Genomic DNA, 13,881 nt, shown 5'->3' on the forward strand with positions numbered 1-13,881 from the left:
AGTTGTTGTTGTTATTTGGTTTTTAGGAGCATTAGCAACTAAGGCCATATTGCTTTGGGGATGTGCGGTGGTCATTCCCTGACCTTTCCACATTCTTCATATTTGGTGGTTCACGGGTTCTAACCCCGGTCTAATCAAGAAGCGTGTGCTACACACTGCTGCTCCTGGCTACGGAGACGCCTTTTTGACAGTACATTCAAAACAAATGCCATAAGTACGGCATCAAGTTATATATGATCACAACGCCTACTGGCATGGTTATCAAATTTCAAGTATATACCGGTATGTTGGATGATTCTGGTTGAAAAGGACATGCACAAAAAGTCGTCATGAACTTACTTGATGGGATGTTAGATGTCGGGCATAGCATATTTATGGACAATTATTACAATAGCTATGAACTCGCTAAGTGTCTCACTGACAGTCTAACCCATTGTACTGGGACAATCAGAATAGGAAAACATTTCCGAAAGAGGTTCGAAAAAAAAAGCTGAAGAAAGGGGGAACTTTATCAAGGTGTGCCCGTGGTGTAATGATTGCTAAGTGGAAGGACAGAAGAGATGTCAGTTACATATCTACAGAATACCAAAATTATATGGTGGAAATGCAGAACAAACGAGGCGAACTGAAATCAAAACCATTGCCTATAACTGAGTATAATAGGTTTATGTCAGGCATTGACAAGCAAGATCAAATGCTTGCCTATTATCCTTGCGAAAGGAAAACCATTAGGTGGCCTACAAAAATATTTATGCATATTTTGCAATTAATAATGATCAATGCACACCATATCTATAATAAATATTCACATAACAAGGTGCAACTTTATGACTTCCATTTATCGGTGATCAGATCTTTATTGAAACAGCCATCTGATCTCCCTCATACTGTGAATGATGTACCTGAACTGGAACATGTGCTCAAACCACGGGAAGAAAGAAAAGGTGGAAAGATATTAAGGAAGCAATGCAAACGTTGCTATTCCGAAGGGAAACGTAAGGATACAATCTATATCTGCAATGTTTGTGAAGGATCACCCAGCTATTGCTTAGACTGTGTGAACATTATACATAATGTAACATTCTTACACATAGTATTTGTAATATGTATTGGTTTGGTATGAAATAAAATGTATTTCTTAATGTTACCATGTTTTTTTGTTTTATTATTTACATACTATATTATTATGTTTTTGTGTCACGCGCCAGTGCGTGATGTGCCATTTAAAGCCAAATTTGACTTCCAGTGCCTATCACGTGTTGGTGCGTGAATCTCAAAATCTTTTGGAAACTGCTTATACGACACTTGAATATTGATATGGTATACCTAACAATCCCTTATTACCAATTTTCAAGCCTTTTCGTTATGGAAACACAGTCGGCTTCTGGTGACAGTCTCCTCCTTCTGTGCTGTGCTATTGACGATAGCATGCTGACTCATGACCGGCAGCAAACGTGTTAAGCTTATTTGGGGGGGGGAATTGTGGGGAACGTTCAACTTACCTAGGGGAGGTCAGGTCAAAATTCAGGGAATCATGGGTAAAAATGGGATATATAAGGACTTGTTCAGTAGCATTAAGTTAGTTGTAGAGAGAAGGAGTTATAGAGGTAGGAGTTGTTCCATAAGGGAAGGAGCTCCATGAGAGTAATAGTCAGGAAACAGCGAGAATATTGTCAGATTACGGACGAGAGGATTTGCCGGTGTAAGGGCATATCGTTCGGAGTTAACAAGTTTGGAAGCAGCAAATAAGTTAGTAATCGAGGAAAGTCGTGTTTGGGAATAGTAATTAGTTACGGTTATGCAACTAGTAGTTTCAAGTGTTAATAAGGATAAAATAAGTGGGCAGGAGCAGGAGTGCAGTAGCACACGCTCTTTGAGTAGACCGGGGTTCAAGCCCCTGACTGCTGAATACGGTCGATCTGCCAATCCGCACTGGACCAGCGTGGCAGATTATGGTCCATTTCCCTCAGCATGAACTGTTGAGGAGGCTTCCATCCTGCAGTGGGTTGATAATGGCTGCACTTTACTTTACTTTTACTTTACTAATAAGTATATGCCACTTCAAAGTGAGTTTGATAGAGGAGAGTTTAATCTGATGTGGAAACCATTAAAGAAAGTGCTAGAAGATAAAGGAACTGGTCCAAAAGGTCGGAGAAGTGAAAATAATTGTAAGTACTGTTTCGTATTATTATTTCTAGTCAAGAGAATAATCCAAAAAGGGGAAGAAAGGCATTCTGAAATCCTAACTGTGATAGTTTGAACATTCTGAAATCCTAAGGAATAACTGGATAAACAAATTGGATATTGTAAAGAACAATTGTTTCAATTTAGTAACAAGATATGTTGAATGAACTTATTGTCTTGGTTTATCCCAGTGAGGAATGTTTGTAATATGAAGAGTTTTGTTGATCAATTTTGTAAACCTTTAAGTCAATTTCTATAATTAAACATGTTAAACTTTTTAAGCATGTTTGCAATTGCCTCACTCAATTTCTAGCTAAAAATGCAATTAAACCTGAAATCTTGTAGAAGCAGTCAGAGGCCCAAGGATAACTTGATGGTTTCCATAAATAAAATTAAAGTAGGGTTTAGCTTAGTAGCCAAGGGTATATGGTTAATAATAAAAACCAAAGAATTTATGCCTACAGTTGGAGAGGCAAAGTATAAAACAATACCCTTACGATTGATGAGCCAACCAGGTTTACAACTGACAAGTCAATGCAATAAGAACTAATAAGGTAAAAGGTAACACCTACACCATGCTGTGTCGGTGTCACGCATGCATCACGTCTCATGGTGGAACCTTCGAGCATCTGTTGTAACATCATGAAATGCACCCATCTCGTACTCCATTGTTAATATTATGTCAAATAAATGTTTGCCACTAATTACTGTCTTGTGCTACTTTCCCTGACGTTTCGGGTTATGGTTCCTATGTGATTCACATTCCTTTAGATGTTATCTACCTCCCCTAAACATTTGAACCAATATTTTTGAGACACCCTGTGGATGCTAATTCTGAAGAATAAGTACATTTCACATCTGTATAAAAGGCCTGGAGCAAAAGCTGAATTCCCAAGCAATAAAGATTGGAATGAATTTGAGAGGGAGGGGTCAGGTCATGAATACTTAAGTGTTATCTTTTGGATAAATTCAAGGATTTTTATGAGCATTTAGGGGTTATCTCTCCATATGCAGAACAATATTCCATAGTAGAGCATATTTGAGATTTGTACGAGATTAAGAGTTATTCAACATAAAAATGATAGCTGTTGATAGTAAAAACAGAAAACCATATTTTTTTTAATGCAGAGAAAACAGTATTTGGATATATTTATATAAAGAAAGGTCAGAAAGTTAATCCAATTAGATGAAGTGTTCTCCCTTGAGAGCTTTCCATTCTCCATGTCAGCATAGAAAGAAAAGTGGTATAACCTTTTGTACACATCTGCTTTTATATTTAATGCTAAATAAAAAATAAAAAAATAATAATAAAAAAAAATAATAATAATAATAATAATTATTATTATTATTCCTAAATGAGGAGGATATTATTATCCTCCTCATTTAGGTAACTACCCAGGCTGATCTCTAAATTTACTCATGATGTTGGCCTCAACTACTCATGGAGATAATGTATTCCAGTAAACAACAATTTGCTGGCTTTTCTACACTGTCATTTCCCTGAAATTTGAATTGAAGCCCCTCCCAATTCTGGAATCATTTAAAAAAGTGAAAATTTCAATTTCACTTTACTCTCCCCTCTCAGAACCATAACACAATCAGGTTCTCCTCTAAGGTGTCTGGTTGCCATGCTCTGTAATCCAAATATCTGATGTCTTTCTTTATACAGGTCCCTTTTGCAGATCTGACCAAGCAGTGTGTCCATTTTTGGATCCTTCCAAGAAGCTCAATGTCTAAAGAACATTGAGCTTCTTGGAAGGATCCAAAAATGGGCATAGTATTTCAAGTGCAGGCCTACAACTGCCTAATAGAATGATTATGATCTCCCGATTTCTACGAACAAACGTGTGATAAATCATCAATAGGACCCTATGGTCCATCTTTGCCACCTTTCTACACTGTTTGGAGAACATCATGTCTATTTGTACCAGAACTTCCAAATTCCTTTCTTCCAGTAGTGTTTTTAATTCAACCCCAACAAAGTATATATATTCTTTAAGTGTAGGGCCTTGATTTTGTTGCAATGAAACACAGCTGCCACTTTTCTAACCATCCTTGAAGTAGCACTGTTTGGTGCTTATTATTAACCACTTTCCTGTCCCCACATTAACATAGAACATGTCATATCAAACTACAAATACATGAAAAAGTTGGCATTCTTTATATCAGAGCTTTCGATCTAACAGTAATACTGTTTTGGTGCTGTTTACAAAAACTTGTATAAATAACTTAAAATTAGTTATTTTTTTAAATACAGTCGATTCCGGTTATTTGGGACACATCGGGACTAGTGCATTTTGGCCCGATTAAGCGGCTGCCCCAATTATCCGAAGTTTCACGTAAGTAGTTAAAAATACAATTTACCCCCCCCCTTACAATTAGTTCACTGTACAATCAAATCACGTTACGACGAACTCACCACAGTAAAGTACCGTTCACTATACGATGTGCAGTAAGCGCCGGTCATTGTGATCACGTTTGTGAATTGAATTTTAATTCTATTAAACAGCGATTCTAATTAGCGAAAATAGGAGGAATATTATCCACAGGCTATAAAAGTAAAGATATATTAAGCACAAATTTACCCTTTATTACCTTACCAATTAAAAAATTAAATGATACGTGCAAATCGGAAGAATATACGTGATGATCGGAATAATTAATACGTACTGTAATATGTACATACTAACTAAACTAGTTGACACTTCTGTTCACTGACATTTGTTGGTGGGGGCTGAAATTTAAAACAGTAAAAAGATAAGCAATCAATAACAAAGAACAGGGCACACACAAATTGCAAGTAACACAACACGCGCAAGTGAGAACGGAGTAACAAATTAGGAAGCTTTAAAAATAGGAATGAAGAGAAGATTCTGAAAATAATTTTTTTTATATGATTGAAGATTCCATGGAAGTGTAAACACATTTTACCATAATAACCCACGGAATTCCAGCTGTCGGTATTACCGCAAATTCAATAAGATCGAGTTTACTGGCCGTTTATTGCACTAACAGAAAAGCTCAATAAACAGGTGACTGCTAATTGTTTTTATTGTTTTATGGTTGTGACCCCCAGAAATCCGACCGAACTACGTGATACGGTCGGAGACAATCGTAGGGTAATCTCCAGTGCTGAGGTCTCCTGCCCCGATTAAACGGCATTTTGTCCCAATTAAGCGAAGTAAACCCTGGCTATTTTCTCGATTGGTTTTTGTTTTTTAAGATTTGCCCCAAATAAACGGCTGCCCCGATTAACCGGTGGCCCAAATAAACGGAATCCACTGTACTTTACTTTTGTTTGCAATGCAAACAAATGCTTAATGTAAAGCCTATGAGACTGTGGGAAAAATCACTGTAGAAGTACACTAAAAATATCAAGGGATTAATGATGTTTTTCTTATAAGAAATGGCTTGAAAAAAAAAAAAAAACAAACAACAAAAAAAAAAAAAAAAAAACAGGTTTTAGGCCACAAATCATTTATACCAAAAAAAGTTAAGTTTATAAAAATGTTATCTAAGCAAATGCATGGGGTGATAGTGACACCGTATCTATTTTTGTCACTTGCTGCTTAACACTTTTCATTTACATGGGAAATTTTTCATCAGCCAACCAATCATTAGATTGTTCTTAATAGGTTTTGAAAGTTCACAACAGTGATGCCAACGTTCCATCAGTTTGTGTACTGGTTGTGATGACATCAATCTTCTGTATTGTTGCACATACTGCTATTCAGTCCAATCAATACATTAATATATAAGATCTTGTGTGTGTGTTTTTCTCTTTTCTTTTTTGGTTGCAACATAAAATGCTGTCCTTGCAGTTGATAATCTGAATTTTGTTTACACAAGGAGCCAAGATCATAGTAGAAAAGGTATATCTCTATTTTTAACACTGATCAGTATTACAGACATTTGGAAGGGGATATACACATAAAATACAAAAACAGATTATAGGCTTCTAAATACAAACAAAATTTGAATTTTCAAAACTAATAAATGCCTCTAAATTCCATTAATATACAAATTACTGCTTAAAAAAAATTTAAGCACTAAAATGACAGTGCATGAGACCAATTAGATCAATTTCATGCTTTAAAAAATATTGAATTCAACCACCATGGCTTATTAGTGGAATGGCAAATCACATATCCCTGCAGTGATATTTAGAAATAACAAGAAATGAAACGGGAAAGAGGAAACTGTGGCTCTATGCTGAACTTACATTAAATTGTCTACTTTACTGAAGTAGCAATTAAAACTTACAAGATGGAAAGACTTGTTCATTTATAACATTCGGATAAAGGAATATAAAAACTGTAAGCATTGCAATTAAAAATTTAACACGGAGATGTTATTTTTCTCTTTAGCTCGCTCACTTTCCTTTCCCCTAAATGGCATCCTTTGAAATGATATTTGTTCACTTATTTTGTTCATTTCAGTATATTTACTATATAAAACAAATTTACATGGTAAGACTATTGAATCCATTTTTAATAATTCAATTCTCTGATCTTTATACCATGAGAAACAATGTCCATACGAGTTTTAATAATTGTTGATAAATGATAGCAAAAATCTTTATAAAATGAAAAAATAAAATTATGACAATTATATGATTAGAACGTCCTTACTGTACATCACTTAAATAAATAAAAAATGGAAGTGCTCATTTTTGATGATCTATGATCTATTAAATGAGATCACTAATGCATGCTAATAATACAATATAAAAGCATTATGTACATATATCAGTTGGATGCATACCTGGTTAATAAGTGTTTATTAACCAACTAGTGAATCTAGAGCACTTCCTGTATTTTCTTTAGAAACTGTCTTCTTCCTCATAATTGATTTTGGCTTCAATGTGAACGGACCTGTTGACTTGCATATAAATTTAGAATGTCCACCAAATCCATTATATCCATTTCGTATCACAGAATCTTCTTCTTTTGAGGGTTGTGATTTAAACATACTGTGGGTAACAGATTCATTAACTGTAGGAAATCTTGAAGGTGGCATTTTCAAGCTGACAGGATTTGATGCAAGAACATTAACTCTCATATTTCTTGGCAATGGAAATTGCTATAAGTAAAAACAAAAATAATAATTATAAACTATTTAAAATGTCAGCAAATAAGATGCAATGAAACTAAAGAGCCTTCCTGCTTTGCAGAAAGTATTTTCTATAAAACAACAATGAAATCTTTTGCATTTCACCCTGCACAGGATAACTTAAGTTTTATATTTAGTCTAAATGTAAGAATGTTTGAATTCAAAAAACAAACCAGTGGTGGAAAGAAACCAACAGTGAAGATGTTTTAACCACCTAAGTATGTCCAATATGACAGATGCCAATAAATTTTTTTCTTAGCTTTTATAGAAAACAAAAACAAGGTGCTGATTAAAATCAGCACTTTAATATTTCTGTTTTAAAGTTATCATTAAATTATTACATCCAAAGCCATGCCACTATTTTGTAATTATGGCAGTTTTATTAGACGTGGTAGCATTTTAAGCTTGATCTGCCACCCAAATGGAACTGGTTGTATGAAATTTAATCCTTGCAGTTGGAAAAAAATAATACAATGCTTTTGAAACTACTGGATTAAAAATATAATAATAAAAAAATATATATTACAGGATGTCCCAAAAGTTGTATGTTACAGAGGAAAAATGTTTCTAAACTTGTTTTTTTCTTGGTGCAGGTTTAATTTCAGTAGGATGCAAAGAAAACTAACACTAGAGGAAAGAGTTGCCATAATACTTATGTTCAGAGTAGTTCCATCATCACAATGGCTATATCTAGAGAGGAAATCTTTATTCACACAAATGTCGAGTTATGATCAATTAGTTGACCACTTCAAAAGAAATGAATGTCCAGGACTGCTCCCATAGTGGTAGACCAAGAAGAAACTACTTTTCTACTAACAAAGAAAATACCAAAGATGCTTGGAGAAAGTTTAATGAGTCCTAAGAAGTTCATAAGGAAGTTGCTGCAATGTGGAACCAGATGTAGTAGTCACACAAATTCCTTCTATATAAGATTCACCTTCTATAAGAGTTACATGATGATGACCCATGGTGTTGAATTACCCAATAGGCACAGTAGACATGCCTAGCATCATCTCATTCCAAGGTTAAGGCATACCGCTGCATAGATTGATTTATAAAAGCAGTATTAGTGAAAGAAAAAGAAATAATTAAATAAAAATCCTATTTTTTTTAAGAAAGTGAAATGTAGTAATTAATACAATCTCTGCACATAATTTCTATGCCTTTTTAATTGGTGTTCATTCAATTCATGCATTATTCATCTGTTATCTGTTTGACTTCCACTGATGAAAATCCTGCCGCAACTAGCATATATGTTAAAAGTTTGTTAATATGTAAGTTCCATCATAATGTCATGTGACCACATGCTTGTGTGGCAGTGCAACCTGGGTGAGATTACCCCAGCCCTGGTGATTAGGGACCCACAGAGAGTCTTAATGTTGCTGACTATAGCACACAATTTTACAAGTGGTTTCTGAAAGATGAATATAATTCAATACTCTTTAATGGCAAGACCTTGTTTTATCTTAACAGGCATAACTTGAGATACTAGGCTGATGAGCAACCAATGTGCACTGAAGCAATGCATGTTCAACAATATTACAAGTGATGTAATATTGTTGGAAGAATACAGGATAGGCAACTATTGAAACTATGTTTTTGACAATAATGTGACAGCAAAATATATCTGGTTCCGCTGCACGAATTCCTCATGCCTTCTTCTTGACAATATTGTATTACTGAAATGCGTGGTTATGTTCTTCCAGCAGGATGGTGCATGGTGCACTGCTACACTTGATTCCATGGAGACATTGAAAGTCTTGTATATCAAGAGTTCAAATACTGTGTCCTAAGAATCAGGAAGCGTTTAGAAGTAAATGTGAAAGTTTTGAAAATCATGTCCATATGCTAAGTTATAGCTGAACTGAACAAAATAAGTATCATTTCTCAAGTTATTATATTTCATTAATGGTGCACAACTTTTGGGATTTTTAGGAGCATTAGCAACTAAGGCCATATTGCTCCGGGGATATGCGGTGGTCATTCCCTGACTTTTCCGTATCCTCTGTATTTGGTGGTCACTGGCTTGAACCCTGATCTAATCAAGAAGCATGTGCTACGCACTGCTGCACTGCCCACCTGGCTATGGAGGTGCCTTTTGGGAGGCCTTGTGCATGTTTATATATTGCAAAATAAGTACAAATGAATGAATAATATGTGAAAGTAAATGTAGAACATTACTACAAATTAATACAGGTTTAGTCCTGTTGCATGTTAATATAAATTCAATAAAAAACAGTCCAATAAAAATGTATAAAAGATACATTTTTATGTAAACTAATGTAATGAAACAAATAATATTTATTACCCTTTGTGAAACTGGTGTGACCATAATGGATTCATTATCCTCCACAGAAAGAGAGACTTTGGGTCTTTTTAGCCTTTCAGGTGTAGGGCTAAATTATTAACACGAGAAAAAAAAAAAAAGATTAAAAATTTTATTTATAAAAAAGTTAAATCTTAATATAGCTGAAATATGGTAGTTACGTGAAGAATATAATATTTTATTATACAGAATATACTCACACTAAACGGATGGTGAAATTTGGCCACCTATTTAGCGTTACGTGTGACATGCATGGAAGAGAGAGAGACATGACAGAACTTCAACGAGGCATGATCACTGATGCAAGGTGAGGAGGTGTTTCCATCTCCAAGACAGTGTCTATAGGACTGTTCCCAACCTACTTTTGAGTGTAAAAAGAGTGACAGGCAAGAGACAAAACAAACTAATTTGCATAACATTTAGTGTTAACCTGATGGTGGATAAATTGGATGAGAGATGACTGTAGCTGTTACATGCAGAGCAACTGCTGCAGTCATCAGGTCACAGCATCTGATGACTGCAGCATAAAAGATAAAACTGCAAGATAAAATGTGGGACAGTTCAGAGCACTTTTCAACACTATTTGACATTTCTCCATCAAGTGGGGTATCAGAGCAGCTGGCCAACTCAAATGGGCTGTCGTTTGACTGCAACGTGGCATTAGGGCATCTCACCCTGTGCCATAACATCACAGTCTAGCAGCAGATGACTGGAAGAAAGTGTGGTGGAAGGCAAGGATGAATCAAGTTTCCTTTTGTATCATGGTAACAGAAGGCTATGTGCATGGCAACAAGAGGCAACAGATTCCACACAGATGGTGCAGAGAGCGCAGGCAGTGTTCTGGTCTGAGGAATGTTTTGTTGGGATGCCCTGTGATAAGCACACAATTACAGTTATGGAAACCTATTGGACAGACATTGCCAATCAAGTACACAAGTTGATATTTCTGATATTCTCTGATGGTTATAACACACCGTGCCAAAGGCAAGATGTGTGCAGGAATGTTAATTTTGAAGACTGGCACAAACTATAAGATATAAACCTACTTTCTTTTTCTGACTTGGAAATATGGAGAAACATACCACCATTTTGTGTCCTTAAACTTTTGGAAATAATACTTTTTCTTAAATTCTTTCTTTTATGGACACCTGGCTGTTATACAGTAAAATCCTATTATAACAAATGCTACTTTACAAAAATTTCACAATAATGAAAATATTTCAGGGTTTTGGACAACTTACTTTTATTATTAGTACTTTACAACTCATTTCAATGAAATTAGCATTAGCAAGTGCACATGATGAAAGAAAGCAAGCTTATACAGCATCAGCCAAAAACAACAACAACAACAAAAAAAATAAATAAAAAACGCACCTCCCCATTTCACTCATCCATTCACTTCAAAACTTTGTCTAGTTCTTTCTTGAATTTATTTAAGCTATCAACTTCCACAAGACAGATGGAAGTTTGTTACAGCGATCAACTATCTGCTGGCTAAAGGCAATCGTCTGCACATCAATTCTACAACTGTCTTTATTCAATTTGAATTTATGCCTCCTCAGGCTTGTAATCTGAGCAAGGGGAAGAATGCAATCAGCATTGAGCCTGCTCAAACCATTCAAGGCCTTATACACCTCAATCAGATCACCTCGCAGGTGCCTAGTCTCCAGACACTGCAATTTACAGAACTTAAGCCTTTCTTGGTAAGATGGCCCTTTGTTCCCCTCACCAATCTTGTTGCCATTCTCTGTACACATTCCTTCCTAAAATGAGACCTGTACACAGTATTCAAGGTGTGGCCTGACCATTACCTTACACAAAGGGATTATCACCTCCTTTTCCTTAGTAGCAAAATTCCTGTATATCATTGACAAAACCCCCATGACCTGCTCTGGCAGCCTGTCTGCACTGCTCAGAAAGCTTCATATCTGACTGCACAATTACTCCCCCCCCCAGTCTTTTTCATTCTCTAAACCCTGAATGTATCACCACACAGTTTGTAGGTTTCCCTGAGGTTACTGCCACCCATATGCAGTACTTCCCATTTGTCAATGTTAAACTTCAGTTGCTACTTCTCAGCACATCTGCCCAATTTTTCTAGATCCTGCTGCAGCAGCAGCAGCATACTGCCATTACCATCATTAACAACCCTACCAACCTTTGTATCAACCTTTGGTGTCAAGGCATCTCATCTTATGCCATACCACAGTCTAACAGCAGATGGCTAGAAGAGAGTGTGGTGGAAGGTGAGGGTGAATCAAGTATCCTTTAATATCATGGAAACAAAGTGGTTTCATTGATAAATATACAAAACAACAATGGGCCCAACACCGAACTCCGGAGGACTTCACTAATAACATTAGTCCATGAAGAGCAGTGTCCATTGATTACCACCTGTCTTCTCCCATTCAACCATCCTTTTATCCATTGTAGCAACTTGCCTTAATGCCATACTGCTCCAATTTGTAGAGTAGTTTTCCATGTGCAACAGTATCAAAAGCTTTCCTGAAATCCAACTATATGATTTCAAAATAATTTTTTTCATCCAGTTCTTTTGTGACTGCATAGTAACCAATCAAACAAGACTTCCCCTTAACAAACCCATGCTGTATCTGAACTATTACTGGAGTCTTGTCTAGACGATCCTGCAATGCTTTTTTAACCAGTGATTCCATTATTTTCTCCAGAACAGAAGTTAAACTAACAGGCTGTAATTACTAGTGTCACCCTTTGATCCCCCCTTTGTGAATTGGGGATACATATGCACGAATCCAGTCTGTGGGGGACTTATCCTGAGTCCAAGGATGCTCTCATAATTAAGGCTGAGGGTTTGCTTACTTCCTTTGTCCACTCCTTGAATATAAGTGGAGAGATCCCATCCACCCCAGGCGCCTTTCTTATGTTTACCTTCAAGAATTTATTCTCCACTTTTCTCTCAGTTATTACAAAATCATTTAGCTCCCTGTTAGCATTTAATAATGCTTCTGTCCTCCACTTCCCTACAGAATTCCTCATGTGTGAATGTAGATGCAAAATACTTCAGTTTGTCAGCTATGTGAGCAGGATCATCAACAGTCTAACTATCGATATCAAATGGGCAACCTGATTCATCCCTTCCTTCTATAGTTTACATAAGTAAAGAAGTCTTTGCTTTTTTTCTTTGCATCCTTTGCCAGTTTTCTCATAATCTGCCTTTTCTTGCCTAACCTCCTTCGTAACTTGATCACAACTAGCTTATATCTACCATAGGCTTCCGTGTCATCTGATAATTTGTATGTATCCCATGCATTTTTCTTTTCTGCCATAAGTCTCATTAGTTCATCTGAATCCATTTAGGCCTAAACCTCGACCAGTATTTCTTAGCTGGTATTAAAATTCTAGTAGCTTCCAAGATTATTTCTTTGAATGCTTCCCATTTTGAATTTGCTGTTGGTAACATCATCAGTTGGTCCCACTGTATAGAATTTAAATACTGTCTCAGACCCCCCGTAGTCACCATATGGAAGCAAAAACCCTTCCCTTTATCCCTGATGGGGTAAAGGGAAGGTACCATCAGGTAGTGACATCTTTAAGTAAATCCCACATCAGTACACTGTGATCAATGCTACCTAGTGGTTCCTTTATCTGCAAATTCTTAATGAACGAATAATCACTGTTGATAATCAGATCAAGAGTATTACTCCCTCTGATTGCCTCTCAAACATACTGTTGTAGAAAACAGTCATCCAATAAATCTTGGTAGTGTGTGAGTGACCAATGCAAAAGTTCCAATTCTGCACTGCTTTTATCTGTGACAAAAAAAATTAGTTATGAAAAAAAATTCAGTACATTTCAAGTTAAAGTCATGTATGAAATTTAACTAGATTCATATAATACTATTTTGATTGTACCCAATACAGGTAACCCTAACATAACACGGTGGTTAGGATCCTATAAAATCTCATGTAGTGTGAAACTGTTATATGGGACTAAGCAGTACAAAAAAAAAAAGGAGGGGGGGTTACATTTCAAAAGATAACAAAAATATACAATTTTTTAAAATTAAAAATAGCTGATAATAACTGAACAAACGTCTTACAAACTGTAATACATATGTCAGATAATGTATGTTCATTTAATTTTCTTCCTCTTCATCACTGCTAAGCACAATCAAACAAGAATGTTTTCTCTGTTGCAGAATATCTTCACCTTCTGAACTTTCTTCTGCAACATCTAGATTTCGTGTATCTTCTGCTCTCTTTAAAAAATCAGTAATCTGG

The 13,881-nt window shown here is 35.8% G+C and overlaps 1 protein-coding gene across 1 annotated transcript in view; it reads right to left on the bottom strand.

Moving 5' to 3' along the window:
• Positions 1 to 6,915: 6,915 nt before the first annotated feature.
• LOC150086181 (E3 ubiquitin-protein ligase TRAIP-like) overlaps positions 6,916 to 13,881 on the bottom strand; it is a 40,581-nt gene continuing 33,615 nt past the window's right edge. Inside the window, exons 5-6 of the mRNA XM_090373765.1 lie at positions 9,605 to 9,692; positions 6,916 to 7,266 (exon numbers count right to left, since the gene is read on the bottom strand). Of these exons, the coding sequence (XP_090229891.1) occupies positions 6,967 to 7,266; positions 9,605 to 9,692 (388 nt within the window). The 3' untranslated portion in view covers positions 6,916 to 6,966. The remainder of the gene's footprint in view (positions 7,267 to 9,604; positions 9,693 to 13,881) is intronic.

The sequence above is a fragment of the Mastigoproctus giganteus genome, chromosome 5 (assembly GCF_048544385.1).
Source record: "Mastigoproctus giganteus isolate SK-2022 chromosome 5, ASM4854438v1, whole genome shotgun sequence".
NCBI classification, from domain to species: Eukaryota; Metazoa; Arthropoda; class Arachnida; order Uropygi; family Thelyphonidae; genus Mastigoproctus; species Mastigoproctus giganteus.